The sequence below is a fragment of the Molothrus aeneus genome, chromosome 2 (assembly GCF_037042795.1).
Source record: "Molothrus aeneus isolate 106 chromosome 2, BPBGC_Maene_1.0, whole genome shotgun sequence".
Taxonomy (NCBI): domain Eukaryota; kingdom Metazoa; phylum Chordata; class Aves; order Passeriformes; family Icteridae; genus Molothrus; species Molothrus aeneus.
The window spans coordinates 54985765-55003682 of NC_089647.1; the positions used below are offsets into that span (position 1 = coordinate 54985765).

General features: G+C 42.0%; 1 protein-coding gene across 1 annotated transcript in view; it reads right to left on the reverse strand.

Moving 5' to 3' along the window:
- GTF2F2 (general transcription factor IIF subunit 2) overlaps positions 1-12570 on the reverse strand; it is a 78918-nt gene extending 66348 nt beyond the window's left edge. The window contains exons 1-4 of the mRNA XM_066571384.1: positions 12430-12570; positions 5888-5961; positions 5345-5363; positions 4430-4574 (exon numbers count right to left, since the gene is read on the reverse strand). Coding sequence (XP_066427481.1) covers positions 4430-4574; positions 5345-5363; positions 5888-5961; positions 12430-12495 — 304 coding nt within the window. The 5' untranslated portion in view covers positions 12496-12570. The remainder of the gene's footprint in view (positions 1-4429; positions 4575-5344; positions 5364-5887; positions 5962-12429) is intronic.
- Positions 12571-17918: the final 5348 nt, after the last annotated feature.

Sequence of the window (17918 nt, forward strand, 5' to 3'; positions counted from 1 at the left end):
TTGTTTAAATTTGTACAAGAATTAACAGTCTATAGTTTTAATAAAAGAAATGAAAATAAAATTAGCTTATCCCTGCCAGCCAGCTGAACCTGCTTTACAGTACTTTTTTAACCCTCCAACAAGCATAAGTAATTAAATAAATATCATTTCCATTTTTTTGAGATGGAGAAGGGGTATGATGCAAGGAACTGCAATTGTTTTCTAAATGGACTGTATGTCTCAATAACGCACACAACATTTTGAGCCATCAAAGTGATATCTGTAATTAAACTAGCTTGAGCCTCAAATTCTCCTTTTCTGATCAAGGTTTTCATCTTTATGATTCTCAAAAATATTTGGAAATGTGCATAAATGCCATAGTTTTGAAAGGCTGCTGTTACTTCTATTACTTTTGATCATAAGGCTGCTGATGATAGGTTTTCTGCTTCTGCTAACAGTCCAGGAAAGACTGAAGTACAAAACAGAACAAAGAAGCATTAGGTTAGATCCCAAAATCTTCTAGAGACTGGACTATGTGGTTAAGTGACAGCCTGAACAGAAACAATTGGAAAGTACTGTTAATGTAGACAGGTGAATGTCAAAACTCCTCATTAGGCTGCACTGAGATGGCAGAACAGTGAGGGTGTTTATTTCCTAAATAACAGTCTGATAAAGAATTTCAGAATTCAGACACTTACCTAACAGAATTAGAAACAGTATTACAAGGCATCAAGATTCTGAGCACACTGTATTTTACTGAGAATAATTAAGTGCAATTAAAGAAGTGCTTTAATGAAAGGTTTTTATTAGGGTTTGTTCCCTTCACATTTCTTTAATGGCTGAACATAGCTGATATTTAAAAATACATAGATACAAAATACAGAATAAAAACCTCTGAATATTCATTTTTGCTGGAACACAATTGCACATTGTAAGTTATACGGTAAGTGTGATTCATGTACAAACTCAGAAAAGGTACTTTCATATATGAGAAGCTGTGTAAAGGAAAAAACCCCAACAATTCAAAACAATGGGAGAATTTTCAAGGAATGAGGGAATAAAGGAGATGTTCTTGGGTACATAGGCAGCATTACATGAATTATTGAAGAAGAACAGAAAAAATAATTGAGTGTCACTAATTGAATTTGTGAAGGAGAGAAGGCTCAGGAAACTGAAGAAAAACGAAGTATTAAAAGCCAGCAATGTTGTGTGAAGCATGAAGCAGTGAGACAATCCATGCATGAATGCTGCTCAGAAGCAAAGCTCTGACATGTCTTCTGTCAATGGAATTCTCTGAACACTTTTTACTTTCAGTAAGATGGAAAGAGCATGAAAGAATTTAAAGATGCAAAAATAGACATTACGGCTATCCCACTTATGAAGGGGGAGTTGTGAAGATATATTCAAAATTTAAATAAAATGAATCATCTTATCCAACTTTACAGAAATATCTTACACTTTATCTGTGTCTACAGTGTAAAATCTTCTCCTCCACCCATCAATCCTTTACAGTCTGGGATGTAATTGCCTGCCAAGGTCTGTGTTTTCACAAGTCATATTAGTAGCACATTTTTCCAAAAACCAGTTCAATAAGAAACTTTTATCATTATGTCTAGCAAAGCTGCAATTTTATTTCCATTAAGATCCAGCAAACCTAAACTATGTGCTGGCAGAAAAAATTAAGCAATGGGCAATTAAAGTAGTAAGGAAAGCAATGTATAATCATAATCAGAAAAGTTTGCAGTTAAATGTTTAACAAAAGTGTCTTCCCATTCCTTCAATGAGGAAAGAAACTGCTAAATTACAGTATTATGCTAGGATGTCTGCCAGCAGGAAGCTCAGAAAACAATTTTAACCAAATATACCCTAAGTATCAGACCCATGAATTGCCCCTAGATAGTTTCTAGCTATATGCACATATGAAGAATTCATTTTGTTCAATAAGACACATTAAAATATATGCAAAATCTACTGCTTCTCACCCGCCAAAAAACCACAGCTATGACAGCTGATGACAAAGATGAGATAAAACGACTGGAAGCACAAATAGCATTGTAGCATAGCAACTGTTGATGTACATATGGTGATGTTTATGGAACAGAATGTAGTTCATATTTAATGCAGAAATAACACCAAAACCAGCCTAGACAGCAAGACCTAGACAGCAAGAGACAAGTGTGCTTTGGATCCCTCTGCGGATATGATAGAAGCCATGCTTCCCACGAGCTTTGCTACACTCATGCTCAGGAACGCCACCACAGGCCTCAGTGATCTGCCCAGCAAGGAGAAAATGCAATGTTCACATGTGCAACAGCCTTGCAAAGGAACTAGGGAGATACTTTGCAACTACCACGTTCAGAGTACTCAGTATTATTCACCAGGGCTATTTCAAACCACAGAAAAAGGAAAAGAAAATAAATGGGAGAAATCCCAGAGCTAATCCAAGCAGAAGATGTAGCACATGTGAAAGCCAGCACAGGCCAGATTTTTAACAGCATCTGGGATGGAAGGCACTTTACCAAGTTCCTTTTAGCTCAGATACACATTTTGGACACAATAAATTGCACCTCAGAAGAGCCTACTGCCCATTAAGAAATACGGGACCACCAGAGATGCAGACATTTACAATGAAAGAATGAAAGGATTTCTCCCAACACTACAAGTAGGAGAAGCATAGTTCAGTTAAGACAAAGCAAAATAAAACCTACAGAAAATCCATTCAGAAGACTAGAAATTACATAATGCAGAAAATATTAAATTTCTTGTCAAATCTGATCTTTTTTGCTTGCTCTAAATGACCTGATGAGTCAATGTGAAGTGCTGAATTATCCAGAAGATATAAACTGCTTACAGCATCTTCCAAAATCACAGCATATTTCAGAAAAGCCATCAAAAAGACAGTCACTCCAACATAAGGATCCCAGTGTTAAAGGACTACATAGAGAATAGATCTTAGGATATTCAGTGTGTTTAAAAAAATGGTGGAGGGGGGAAAAAATCACAAACCCATAATCAAACAAAAATCCCACCCTGTACAAAACAAACCCAACTGCTTTACACCATTTGCTCTGGTTGATTTAAGTCAGTCCTCAATAAGGGTATTGACTGAGAACAGTAGTGCATGAAGCACTTTTTATCCATATTTCATTTGCCTAATTCTTCAATTGCACCCTTCTAGATGACATCTGCAGTTCCATACCAGCCTAATCTTTGGCCCATGGCTGAAACTGATATATTGCTTGTGTTACATGGTGCAGATTAAAAAAAGAAAAAGGACAACATGCATTTCAGAAAAAAATATGCTAATTATAATATGAAGACTCATACTGATCTGTGAACCTAGGAATGAATGAATTTCAATTTCCTATTATTGTCTTACTGTGGATCGACTGATGTGCAAAGATATGTAAATTCTTACTGAGTGTTTTTTCATGGTCATTATAGTGGGTTTTTCCATGGGGATTTTCTGGCATCCAACACAGTAGCAGCCTTTCCTTCAGTTGGGACATCTGTACAGTCCACCCTTCAGACACCTGTTTTCCCACTAGCCATAGTACAGTTTGAAATTTGTTGAAAATGGACATGGAGCTCAAAACATGCCTACACATTTAAGCACATGAGCGTAACCTCACAAATACGATGCCTGTGAGGAATCTGACTGGATTTTGGAATATTTGTGTCATGTTCATTTTTCAAAGCAAAGAAATTCAAGCAAGAAAAGCACAGTAAAGTATATTTTTGACTGTACTGTCACTGTACCAACTTAAACACAACACCAAAATATTTTAGCCATTTTGCATTTAAATTAGTTTCAGGAAAACTCATCGACTGTATGTTATGTTTGCTAATCTCAAACAAAAACAATTTTGACAGGGTCTATGCTTATTCAGTGCTTCCTCCCAATCATTTCTCATGTAACTAACCACCCTTTGATCCCAGTTAAAATAATAACTTCTACTCAGTAAATCCACAGTCCTCAAATAACCCTTTCTAGTTGCTGGGAAATGCACAATATTTAACTGATTAAATTTTAAAAAATGAACAGAGGAAAAATCAGCATTCTTACAGAATTGTATTCACAGCAGAGACCAATTTAAGGAGAAAAAACCAAATACTAGTTCATACAAAAAATACGTGGGAACACAAAACCATGCTTTTTCAGTCAAAACCCTAAAGGAGACTGTGCACAATGTACTGCACTCTGCACTGCATTCCACGTTCCCCCTGCTCTCTCCAGCAGACTCAGAGATGAAATGTACATGATAACCCCGGAGAACTTAAATCAGCTGCTCAATCACACAAGTAAACAGAGAGACACAAAAAAATTACAACAGTGTTATCTACGCAGAAAACACTAAAATCTGACTTACGAGTTTTCTGTCTTTTACAGCACTGAATTATTGAAAGCAGACATACTGGTAAAGTCATAACAACTTTAATTCTAACTTACCTACTGAAGTTTCTGTGAACACTGTTAAGGTCTGTCCTCCCACACTTTGCAGAAGAAATGGATGTTCCCTTGGTGCACTGACTGAAGCAGGCTTTCCTCCAATATCACTGATGCTTGCAAGCTCTTCATTCAAAGTAAATGACACCTAACAGTCACAATTGCCACAGTGTTACCAAACAGACTCAATTACACTGTTTGCCAAGTTATGGGGAAACAAAAAGAGAGAAAACACAAGTAGTATACCATATTTCTATTTCAAAAATAAAGAGTAATATGAGTCCTTCCACACTGATCTTTTGCTGAAAAACAGAATTCAAAGCTTTCATGTACTAAATGAAATTTACTCAGCTTTCAAAAAGTTGTAAATTACCTCCTCCTGAAGCCAGAGAACAACTTGATTTTACTTGTTAAAATATATGGCATAATAGGTTTTCAGCCATTGCTCAGTATGAGTGCTGAAAAATGTTTTGCACAGCCAGCTGAGTTCCAGAAAAAGTGCTGAAGTACCACAACAAGTGTTACTAGCCTGGGACTCCTGAATTGCATACAGCCCAGAAGAGGTTTAAACACAGCTCCTTTGCCATGTTCACATTGTACACTCAATAGAGAAGCTAAGGAAGCTTGAAGAGGGATACTTCACAACAGCACCACATGCTTTTCCTGTGCATCCTCCTCAGCCTTTTGTACTAACACATCTCAAAGTGTCTGAAGAGAAGGTAAACAAAGTGAGGGAACAGAGAGACCTGATGCAAGTCACACAGGCATCTATGGGCAGAGCTACTAACAGAATTCTCTCTTCCTGATTCTGTGATACAATGCTTTGCTAGAGGTATAACAAAAAATATGTTACATTAGAAACCAGCACATTTTAAACACTTTTTAGAATTCAAAACATAAACTTTAGCAATTACTTACTTCCGTTCTTCCTTGATTTCTGAAAAAGAAAATATTTAATATTTAATAAATATATAAATATTTATTATAATTTATATAATTAAACAATTATATAAATATTAAAAATATTTACTGTTTCCATAGCCTAATTCCTCAAGTTTAGCTTTCTGATAAAAAAAGCAAATTCAAATTCTAGTTTTATTATTTATCTTCACTCCAGAGCTATTCAATTTTTTGTTCTGCTGATGCCCAAGAATAAATGGGAAAAGTCAGCATGTGAAAACAGAAGTAGCAAAATAACACATGTAAATAAAACCAAATTCTGCAATTAGGTTTCCTTAAACCTAGGAAATCAAACCTCCTGTAATGCGACAGAGTGACTCCCCAGTATAATTTCGTACAATTTATAATCCTAATCACTACACAAGCAAATCCTGATCATGTCTCAGAGAAATATGCACACTGTTGGCAAGAAAGAGGATTATGTCTTAGAACAGGTGCAACATATTCTTATTTTACACAGGTAACTTCTAAGAAATGCAACCAGTAAATGCAAAGGCTTACTTGACAATCCTTAGTTTTCCCACTTCACCTCTTCCTGAAGCTTTACTCCACTGTTGTGACAAGTATTTGGGGACCTAAGAGAAGACAACAGAATTCAAGAAAAGCAGATTTTAAAATACCATATAAACTGTGTATGGGTAAATACTTTAAATGCTTTTACCTTGACCACTTCAGAATAAAGTATGAGCTAAATATAGTAGACAATAGACAGCCATAGACGGTTTTGATTGGCAGGGGCCTTAATAGACATCTAGTCCAAACCCCCTACAATGAGCAAGGACATCTGCAATTAGATCAGTTTGCTCAGAGTTGTATCCAACCTGACCTTGAATGCTTCCAGGGATGCCACATCCACAACTTGTCTGGGCAACCTGTGCCAGTGCCTCACCACTCTCATTATAAAACATTTCTTCCTTACATCTAGTCTAAATCCACCCTCCTTTCACTTAAAACCATTATTCCTTGTCCAACTGCTATAGGCCCTACTAAAAAGTCTGTTCCCATCTTTCTCACCAGCCCCCTTGAGGCACTGGAAGGCACCTGTAAGGTGTCCCTGGAGCCTTTTCCTCTCCAGGCTGAGCAGGCCCAGCTCTCTCCATCTGTCTTCACAGAAGAGGTGCTCCAGCTCTCTGATCATCTTTGTGGTCTCCTTTGCACCTGCTACAGCATGTCCACATCCTTCTTATGCTGGGGGCCCCAGAGCAGGACACAGCAATCCAGAGGGGATCTCATCAGAGCAGAGCAAAGCAGAGCAGAAGGACAGAATCCCTTCCCTTGACATTCTGCCCACACTGCTTTTGTTGCAGCCCTGGGCAGAATTGCCTTTCTGGGCTGCAAGTGCACATTGCCAGGTCACATCCAGCCTCCCGTCTACCAGCACCCCCAAGTCCTTGTCCTCAGAGCTGCTCTCAGTCTTTCCTCTGATACTATGCACTGATACTGGGGGTTACCCCAGCTCAAGTGCAGGACCTTGTGCTCGGCCTTGTTGAACTTTATGAAGCTCACGCAAGCCCACTTCGCAAGCTGTTATATAGATATACACGCACACACACAGACATATATACACATATGTGTATATATATTCAGTTAGAGAGAGCAAAGAGAATAAAGTAGCACAAAAAAAACACCAATGTAGAGTCTCAAATGAGAGAAAAATCTTAGTAACTTCAATCTCAAATGCTACAATCTAATCATAAAAGGCAGAAAAAGATCAGCATCAAATTCTTAAACTAAGTAGTGTCAATATTTTATCGGAAAAAATTATACTTTTAAATATTCATCAGAAATTATCATCTCTCTGGGAAAAATATCAACCAACCAATCACAGTGATGAGAAGTTAGGCAATTTCTGGAGTGAAGGGAAGGCTTAGAGTCAGGGAACCTCAAACACGTTGAGCAGTAGACCACACCCTACTGCCACTTCTCCAACAGCACAACCACGCTAGGCAAATCTGCCTCCCATCACTCATTCCCAGCTCTTCACTGCATTGGGCAAAGTCTTTGTGCAGCTGGTCAGTATGTGGAAAGAGCAGACTGATCTAGTCAGGAGGAGTGGGTGACTTCTGTGTTTTAGTTGGGCTGATTTTGTGTTTAGCAGGTGGAAGAAACAAAGCAGCACCCCAACCCATTTTCCAGAACAGCTGCACAAAGTAGTGATTAGTCCAGGGACAGGAACAAGACCTGAATAAATGGAGAATTAAAAGCTGCTGCAGTGCTGTTACCTCACCTACACACCAATTCCTTCAGTTGCAAAGGCTGTGGTATCTGCAGCATTGGGTGACCCACCTGGGCTCAAAATGTACAATAAAGGCCTCTGGCAAGCAGCACACTCCTCAGAACTTTACAGCCATGTTCTTTACTGGCACAGTAAAGTTCATCCTGGCTCACACAGTCCACAGCTACTGAAAACATCTGGGCCCACGTGGAAAAACAGTGTGAGGCACAGCCAGTAATGAAGAGAAATACACTAAGCTATGCCTGGGGCATTTTCTGTTTCAAGCAGCAAAGAAGCACTTGGAAGCCTAAGTTTTGTCTTGCACAGAGTAAAACTAAACCAAGTTGGGGAGAAAAAGAGCCTGTTCCAATAACTTACTGACAAAGAACAACCCCCTAACTTCCTGAAGCTCAAATTAAATTAACACTAACTGTGCATTTATCAGTTCTTCAAGAACTACAGATCTTGGAACTGGTGCTTAGTTAGCACTTAGCTTAAGACTCACAGCACCCCATAAAGCACATGTAGAATAAGTACAAAATCCAGATGCCTCCAACTGCTCAGACAAACTAAATCGTAGTCCAGGTTCCCATGAAGTTCAGACAAGTTTGGTCAAAAACACCACAAAAGCACAACAGAAAGCCATGAATTGGCACAATCTATTGATATACATATTTCCAGTTTTCAAAGTGGTAACTTGCTACAGCAGATTCCATGCCAGATCAGATACTGTTTTCTTTCTAAAGTCAAGATAAATGCTATGACATGCTCCAGCTACTCAACAGAAGTATTATTACATGCTTGCAACTAATCTCTATTTGTACTGCCAGATAATAAGGTAGATGCACATTCAGTATGAGTGGACAAGGAATGAAGGGCTCTTATGGTGTTAAAATCATTGACTTGCTATATAATACATTCAGACTGGGAATTAAGTCAGATTAAGAGGTTGCAGATCAATCATACTGCATAGGAAAGTCTCAAAGAGTGCATTTAATCATCTTTCTGCTGGCCTACCTGCAGTCAAGGGCCATGCAGAGAAAGACAAAGGGTTATAAAGGGCTATGATCAAAGGATTACTTCTAGCTATCCATAGATACTTCAGCTAAAACCAGGTGCTACTCACAAACCCACATGCTAATGACGTAAACAATCAGGAAAGACTAAAGTCTTAAATGCCATAGACATCTTATTTTGCACCTTTCTTTTAACTTTAACATAATAATTATGGTAAAGAGTCAGGTTTCAAAGTCTTAATAATCCTTGAAAGAACACATAGAAAACAAGAGCAACCTGTTTTTACAGGGCAGAATTTTCACAGATCCCATAGGAGGATTTTGAAAACTGCATATGCACAGAAAGAGCGACATGTGGACAGAGTGCCTGTGCAGTGAAAGGCAACTGAACACAGCCTTTCAGGCCAAGTGGCCTTTATTCTGGGATTTGTAGGTAAGAACACTCTTCTCTCCAAAAAAGAAAAAAATTACAGTTTAATCACTAGAACAAATCTGACATACTAAGGAGCACCACTCGAAGCCTTCCTCCCAGTGCTGCTCTCTTCCTGCTACTCACATCACAGCACAGCCCAGGCTGCAGCACACGAGGCACACTACAGGCAGTGTAGGACAGCAGGGCCCCTGCTCCTCTCATCTTTCAGCCTGGGCACAGCTTCCTACCCACCTTTAGAAGGGAACACACAAGCAGCCCCTCTCTGTAACAAACTACTTCCACTTTTCTGCAAAAAACTAAATTAGTTCTTTCTCTATATAGCAATACAGGCGCAGTGCATACAACAGAAACTAAGGCTGATGTCAGAGTCTATATTCTTTGAAAATACTAAAAAAATTTAAATAAAGATATCCTCTTTCTAGCTATAGAACAATGCAGCAGATTAAATTTAAAAATCTGACCAACACACTCAGGGAACAAGAAAATTAACATTCTAATGGCTAACACTAAACGGGCTTCACTTTACCACAAGTACATAACCAAATAGTCTTACTATTTCTCTACCTTAGCTTTCACTGAAAACACAGAAACAAAAACCTAGTGGCTTTCTGAATTTGTACTAAAGTAATTCACTCTCTTTATGGTACCTCCTTTTACTGCTCATGCTTCTAAAATACTCATCACTACATTTTTTTATTGCCTGTTAAATAGTCTCTCTGGAATACTTCCTGTGCTAGCACAATGCATGCTAAAAGGAAATCAAATAAGCCAGGTTTTTTATTCCATCAGAGCTGAATGCTCTCTCCCTCAAAGGAAGGATAAATTCATCCTCATTGTCCTAGCTAGTGAAGATAAAAAGTACAGGTACTATGCACTGTCTTGCCACTGGGCTGGAAGTCCTGCTAACAGATGTGGTTGTTTCCAAGCTCAAGTCCAAAGGAAATCAAATACCTCATGTTATGGTCTATTACTGTTAGCATCTTTTCAATATTTTAACTATCATTACAATACAAGGAGGCAGACATAAGTTCAGAACACATGTATGAAAGACTACATCAACAGTTACTTGGAAGAGTAATACTCCAGCTTTTCTTTCAGTCCTGTTTTCTCATTAAACAGAGTGGCACCAACTGTAAGCACAAATGTGCCTGAAAATTCCTTGCTTCAGGAAACATCAGACTAAAGGACAAGCAACTTCATGTCCTGTCTCCAAATGCAGCCATTGGCAGTTACTTCAGGAGGAACATACGAAGAAAATTTATTTCCCCAGCGTGCTCTTCTAATTTCTAGGGTGTTTCAGCAGATATGGGGTTTGGCAACATATTACTTTTTAATCTCTCAATTCAATTTTCTTGCCTGAGTTTGACTAACTGTGTTTGAACTTCTGCAAAGTTTTGAAATTCAGAATTTCTAACTGCAAGAAGTTCTAAAATTTAACTACACATTGTGCAAAACAGTACTTCCTTGGCTCACGCTGAGCCCCACCAATGAATTAATCTGACACACTTCTAATTCTAGTGTTTGAACTGATTCTTTCCCGTTCACCTTTGCCTATTCACTTCTTCCTTATCCACCTGTGACATTACTCATTGCTTCAGATCTCTACAAGATTTCCAAATCAATCCTCTTGCCAGTCTAAAAGGTAACAACGGATTTAGGAGTTCCCTCCACAGCCATCATTCCTTGTTGCCAAGACCAGACCTGGTGCTCTCCTCTGTACGGCTCCCAGGTCCACTGTACACTTTCCACAGCAGGGGGGATGAGACCATGGCTACACAGAGCATTCTGGACAGAGGCAACATCATGGTACAATAATATTTTCTCCTTTGTTTTCTGTGTCTTTTGTAATCATGTCCAATGCGGACTCTGCTCATTTGACATGTTCTTACAGAGTTATCTCATTGTACAGAAAAAAACCCCACTCCTCCTGAATGACAACAACCAGCAGAAACCCAACTGCTGCATACCTATAATTAGGACAGTTTTTCTCTATGCACACCAGATTACATCTTTCAACTCTTAATTTCATCTGCCATTTTACCATCCAGTCACTCAGCATGTCATGATCTAGTTCTGCAGCTTTCTGGTGCCAGCATTCATTGACAGTGCCCAGGAAAAGCTACTACAATTAGAGCACTTGCACAGTGCTTGTTGTGGCTTTGTGACACCACACACTCAGGTGTCAGTACAGAGGAGGAACCAGATGCAGCAACCTGCCCACCAAAAATTCTGCACAGCAAAGCAAGTCTGAAATCCCCAACCATTTTTAAGGGCCACAGCAAGAAGTTTTGGTAGCTGAAGTATGATAGTGTTACACCCCCCTCACCGCCCGCCCAGGACTAGTATCTCGGTACCACCCTGTCCCCACAGGGTCTTTGAAGTTGACAATCTGAACCTATTCCTAAAGGAGGAATGGGAGGAAGGAACTGCATCTCCCAAGAGAGAATAAATATAGGTCTAGAAAAAGAGGAGCATCCCCAGAGGGGACTCGAAGCAGGCAGGACACACACTCCCCCATCAGCTTCAAGTTCCTCTTTATGAAACAATGTCTGGTAGTGGCAGCAAAATGTCTTGGCAGCAAAGACACTGACTCCAGGGAACAGCACAGTGCCAGCCTGTTAGTGGTGGCACCAGACAGAGTGTGGTCCGGCACCAAACAGGTTTGATTTGACACTCTCAGTACCTTTTCACAGCCCCTCCACTAGAGCTGTATTTCACTCGCACCAAAGGGAGCTGTAATGACCAGACACTGGGGTTTACTTTCCTTGATGGATGTGGACAGTTTTTTTATCAGGACGTGAATCTGGGCACACTCAAAACTTTTTCCAACTCTCAAAGTTTTGGGGAAATAAAAGTTATACGGCCATGTTTGTTGCTCGTCACAAACCACTAGCAAGGAGAAGGAAAAGATGTTTACTGTGAGGGTGGTGAGACATTGGCACAGTTGCCCAGAGAAGCTGTGGACGCCCCATCCCTGGAAATATTCAAATATACATGTTCAAAGCCAGGCCAGATAAGGCCTTGAGCAACCCGGTCTAGTGGGAGATGTCCCTGCCCACCGCAGGGGGAGTTGGGACTGAAGGATCTTTAAGGATCATTCCAAGCCCTCAACATTCTGATTCAGTGAGAGCTTCCCCAGCAGCCCAACTTTCCCTGCGGTGTCTCTTTTACTCAGCAGGCGTCCGGGCCCTGCCCCGCGCTGTCCCCCGAGGAGGGGAACAGGCAGAGAGGCTGTCCCGAGCCACAGGGCGAGCCCGACGCGGGCAACCCCGGCCTCACGGCGCCCACCCCGGGCACGGCGGGGCGGGGACGAACGGAGGCACCCGGCTGTCACAGGCCGCGCTGGGCCGGGCCCGGGGCCGCGGCGGCGGCTCCTCACCTTCACCAGCCACATGCCCGTGTTCTGCTTGGCGCCGGTGAGGTCCAGCTCGCCCTTGTCGCTCATGGCGGGCAGCGGCCGGACCGGGCCGGGCGGCGGACGAGACGAGCAGGCGGCGAACGCGGCAGCGGAGCGCACCGGCACACGGCGGCCCGTGAGGGACAAACCTCCTCCGCTCGCACTGCACGGCGGGGCGGGCCCTCCCTGCGGTGGGGCCCCGGGTTCGAGTCCCGCCCTGGCGGGGCCGTGGGAAGGGTCGGGAATCCGCGGTGGCCGCAGGAAGTTGCAGTGTCACAGGATATCCTGGGTTCGAACGCATCTATAAGGATCATTGCATCCAGCTCCCGGCCCTGCACTGGACATGCCCAAGTGTCACACCACGTGCCTGAGAGCATTGTCCAAATGCTTCTTGAGTTCTGTCAGGCTCTGCTGTGCCCAACCACCCTCTGGGTGAATTACCTATTCCTGATATCCATCCCAAACCACCCTTGAGAAGGCTGTTCCTCCAGAATGGTCATGAGAGAAAAGAGATCAGTGTTTGCCCCTCCTTTTCCCCTCATGAGGAAGCTGTAACTGCGATGAGGGCTCCCCTCGGTCTCCTCCAAGCTAAACAGACAGACCAAGGAAGCTCTGCCGCTCCTCATACAGCTTCCCTTCAAGACCCTTCACCATCACTGCCCTCCTTGGGCCACTGTCCAACAGTTTAATGTCTTTCTTACACTGCAGCACCCAAAACTGTGCACAGAAATCAAGGTGAGGCAGCACCAACCAGCGCAGAGTCTAGCAGAAAGCTATTCCCTCCTGGTACCAGAAGAGTTATCCCAGCATGCTGAAGAAAGACAGCAGCATGTAAATGATCTAGGGGAACTGGAGGAGAAGCCTGGACAGAGGAGGCACTACCATGACAGTGCCCTTCTGTTTGGGAGGGAAATGGTGGGTAGAGGAGCAGCTCCTGTGAAAGGGATCAGAGCATCGTGGTGTGCCCAAAGGCCACAAAAGTGAGGAAAACGCAGCTGGTAAATGAGTTCCTGGGAATAAACAGTAAAGATTTAAGCTTAGCTTCGCAGAAAGGGAACTCACAAGGAAGTGTTGGAACAGGCTGTCCGAAGATACGAGAGCATCTCAGACACTGAAAATGTCCTATGTCAGGAGAGAGAAAGCACCTGCCCATCCTACTTTGAGATGGGGGTATTTGGCTTATAAAAACCTAAGTCCTTATTTTACAGCTGTCTCTATCCCTGGGGAAGTTTTCCCCATTTGCAGTTTAACCTTGTTATCTACCTTCTATCCACTATGAGCACCAGAAAGACCTGGACATGCTGGAGACACTGGCATAGGTTGCCCAGAGAAGCTGTGGATGCCCCATCCCTGGCAGTGTTCAAGGCCAGGTTTGCCAGGGCCCTGAGCAACCTGATCTAATGGCAGGTGTCACTCTCCACTGCAGGGGGCTTGAGCTAGATGATCTCCAAGGTCCTTTCCAATCCAAACCACTCTATGATTCTATGGCATGGGATGCATTTTATTGTCTTCCTCTCTTCTTTACTTCATCCTTTTACTGAGATATAGCCCTTTGATTTGCCTCCTCTTGTACTAAATAACTTCAGTTTGTTCAATTCTGTCTCATAGGTCTATTTTCTAGACCTCTGGCTTATGTCCATTGCTCTCTGAATTCCTCCCAGTAGAAATTTACATCCTCTTTGAAGCCTGGTTGTTCAATATTGAAGGTTATACTCCATTTGAGTCTGTACCAGCAGCAAGCAGAGGGTTTTTTTCTGGTACAATATGCAAGAAATTGCTCATCTGGCTCACAAAAAATGATCTCAGTATTATATCTCAGATATGAGAGTCTGCCTTTCTAAGTATAGGCAATCATCTAGGTAACCAAGGAGGACAACATTTTTATATGTATCTGAAGCAATAATGGCTAACACTGAACTATTATATTGACTAGGGTTAGTTACATTTAAAATTAATCACATTTTAAAATTGCTTTTGTTTTTACATTGGAACTGTGTTTTTCTGCAGAACTCAGCTGGGAGGGTGGATAGGTCATAGGTCTTATATTGTTAATCAGCTTCCACTGACAATTCAGTTTTCTTTAAGACAACCTTACATAGAACTACTAGAGGCTCCTCAAATGCTAATAAAAATGGAAGTGGGGGCATCTCAACAGTAGTAGGACCAGCCTCATTTTCTGGGACTGTGTCACCCCCAAATATTGTAGGTCTACGACCCTTTGGTTTTGTTCACCTGGAAAAAGTGTGGATCTACACAGACACACACCACTGCTTTACAGTCTGCTTTGGATCCTGCTCATAAGATCATAGAAGAGTTTGGGTTGAAAGGAACCTTAAAGACCATCTAGTTCCAAACCCCCTGCTCTGGGCAGGGACACTTTCCACTAGACCAGGTTGCTCAGGATTCCATCCAACCTGGCCTTGAACACTTCTAGGCATAAGGCATCCACAATTTCTCTGGATGATTTATTCCAATGTTTCACTACCCTCATCTGGAAACATTTCTTTCTGACGTCCAATCTAAACCTACCCTCTTTAAAACCATTGCACCTTGTCCTTTCACTACAGACCCTGAAGTAAAAGTGTCTCTCTTTCTTTCTTGTGAGCCCCTTTAATGTACTGAAAGGCCGCAAAAAGATCTCCTTGGGGCTTCTGTTTCTCCAGGCTGAACACACTCAAATCTCTCAGCCTGTCTTCATAGGAGAGGTGCTCCAGCCCTTTGACCATTTTAGTTTCTTTTCTCTGGACCTTATCTGATGGGTTGGTGTCTGCCTTGTGCTGGGGACCCCACGGCTGGATGCAGTACTCCAGGAGGGATCTCAAATGTTCCCCCAGGATAAACACTGAATTAACAAAAAAGTTGTCCCTCTGCCACTGCTCCCAGCTCAGTCTGTGTACTCAAATCACATGCACCACTACATTTCAAAAGAAAAAAGCAGTGGAATGGATGTCTCTAACAGGGGTGACATTTGCAGCAAAGCATCGTTGTGGGGGTTCAGATGGGCCTGTGCTGCACCAGATGGGTGGAGAGGAGCTCCACTTGCAAAGAGCCCAGTAGCAGGTGACAGGAGCAGGGCTGACCACCTCAGGACTCCTTAGAGAGGGAATCCATGAGGAGTCATCACTCATATTCCAAGTGTAAATGACAATAGCAAAAACCTCTGACAATTGGGGTGGCTAAAAGCCTGACAATTGGGGTGGCTCAGCTGGCAGCCCAGAGGGGAAAGCGGCCAGGCAGAGATCTCTCCTGGCTTCCTCCAGGCAGCCTTTCCATAGCTGTTTCCATGGAAACTGAATTTAAAGCGACAACAAGCAGGAAAAAGAGCGCATTTTCATTAATTCCTCATTTAAAATCTCAACCTTGTGTTTGCCAGGGATACACTTAGTGCCATGGAGGAGGACCCAGGGGCCAGCTGTTGAGCTGCAGAGCTATGTGTTAGTCACCCATTTTCTTCTTGCTTGCATGGAAACAGATGTGTCTGAGAAGAGAGATGGCCAAATTCAGACTTGCACAGCCTTTCATTCTTTATTTTCCCCTTGTCCACTTAGGTGGGATGAAGAGTTGGCAGTGTCATCAGCAGCCACACAGAATTTCTCTTCATCCGTTTTAGGAACAGGCTAATTGATGCAGCCTGGTGGTGCTCGGTGAAGACCAGCGCAGTAGAAGATGCAAAGGGCCTGATGCTGCCCTGTTGAAGCTGAGGGGAGTTTTCCATTTAGGAACCCATGTGCTTTCCTCAAACCCCAGCAAGAACCAGGGAAGATGTGCTCCTGGGAGCTGGTGGTGCCACAAGATATCAGTGATGGACACCATCAGAGAGGTTTCCACATGCTGGACGAGCTGAATGCTGCCTACATCTGGATGCTCCCAGAGTTCAGCACTGTACACCAGCACTGTGCTGGGCCTCCATGGGGTCAAAATAGTTGGGTCTGGAGCCAGCGCTGAGACCTGCTGCGAGGCACAGAGAGAATCTCCTGCAGAAGCTGATTTTGGTTTGGGAGTATTGAGCCAGGAAATTATTCCACCAACAGCTGATGCTCTAACTTTGCTCATTCCTGCCTGCTAATCTCCTCATCAACAAATTAAGGTGAGCAGGGAACTCATGCTGGAAGACAGAAACTACTGAAGGGAGATTGTTACAACATTGCTTGTCCTACTCTGTAACAAGTACAACACAGCATCAGCACAGCTCTGCCCGCCAGCAAGGATCTCTCCTGTATTCAAAACACCTGAATTTTCAGTCAGCAAAGACCTCATGGGCTTATGAGGGTTCAAGAAATACTCAAACTTATATCTCAAAACCACCATTATTGCTTGAACTGCTTGAGTAAGAGGAAGGCAAACTTTTGCCATCTTCAACTGTAATGCATCACTCTCTTATTTGTGGCACAGTTGGTTTGTGTAAGCTGGAAAAAAGAGAAGAAATAATCAGCAAAGACGAAAAGAACATCTGGGCAGATTATGATTGTTTATTTTTGAATAAGAGAAAAGAAATTCTGTGTAACTTACTCCAAAACAGGGCATGGCCCATCAAGCTGCATATCTATTTCCTGAGGCAGCAAAGAATTCTCAGTGTGTCTTTTTAAGACAAAAATATATGTTGGAGCTTTTGTGTTTTCAAACTGCTTTTGAGCAACATGTTAATAACAGACTTGTTTACTCCAAGCTGTTCTGTGGCAGAGAGTTGGAAAACATCAAGCACAGGGCTGAGCTCCTATTTAATTTCAATACTAGGCAGTATGAAATCTTCAACATGGCACTTCTCCTGCAAAACACAACACAAAAAGGCAATTCTGAACAGAGGGCAGTCTTCATTCATTTATTTATAATTTTTAATTATTTCTATATATTTACAGCCACACATTTTTATCTATGCTATGTATTGGAGAACACTTAGTTTTCCCAGTAATGGCACTGCACATCTGCCTGCAGTTCCAACCCATACCATGTCTTCCATCATATTGACAGTGTGCAATAAATTTGACTGTAGGCAGCTTGTATCTTGCTTGTTAGGATTTTCACCATATCAAGAAAGGAGGGGGAGTGGGGGAAGAGAGAAAATTGAAAGACGCAACTGCAAATTATTTTTTTTCAAAGGAAGAAAACACTTGTCAGATAATTTCAGGTACTTGGATTGAACCTAATTTAAAATAATTTTTAATGACCATAAAATTGGCATTATCTCTTTAACTCAAGGTACTTTTTGTGCCTCACAGGCATACAAAAAGCATTATCTAGCCTTTTTCACCACTGTCTCTCAAGAAGGAGCTTTAAGCATACAACATTTTCAACCTAGTAATAGTACAAAGGTAATGTGAGGTTTCAGCAACTTGTTGCTTTCTAAAGTGCCTTTTCATTGTAGGTATATAGAAAATGTTACGTAGAACTGAGTTTAACCTGTTCTCCTGCACTCCTTTATATTTTTTTCTTATCTTCTTTTCTGGGAATGTACTACCTCAGCACAAAAGGTC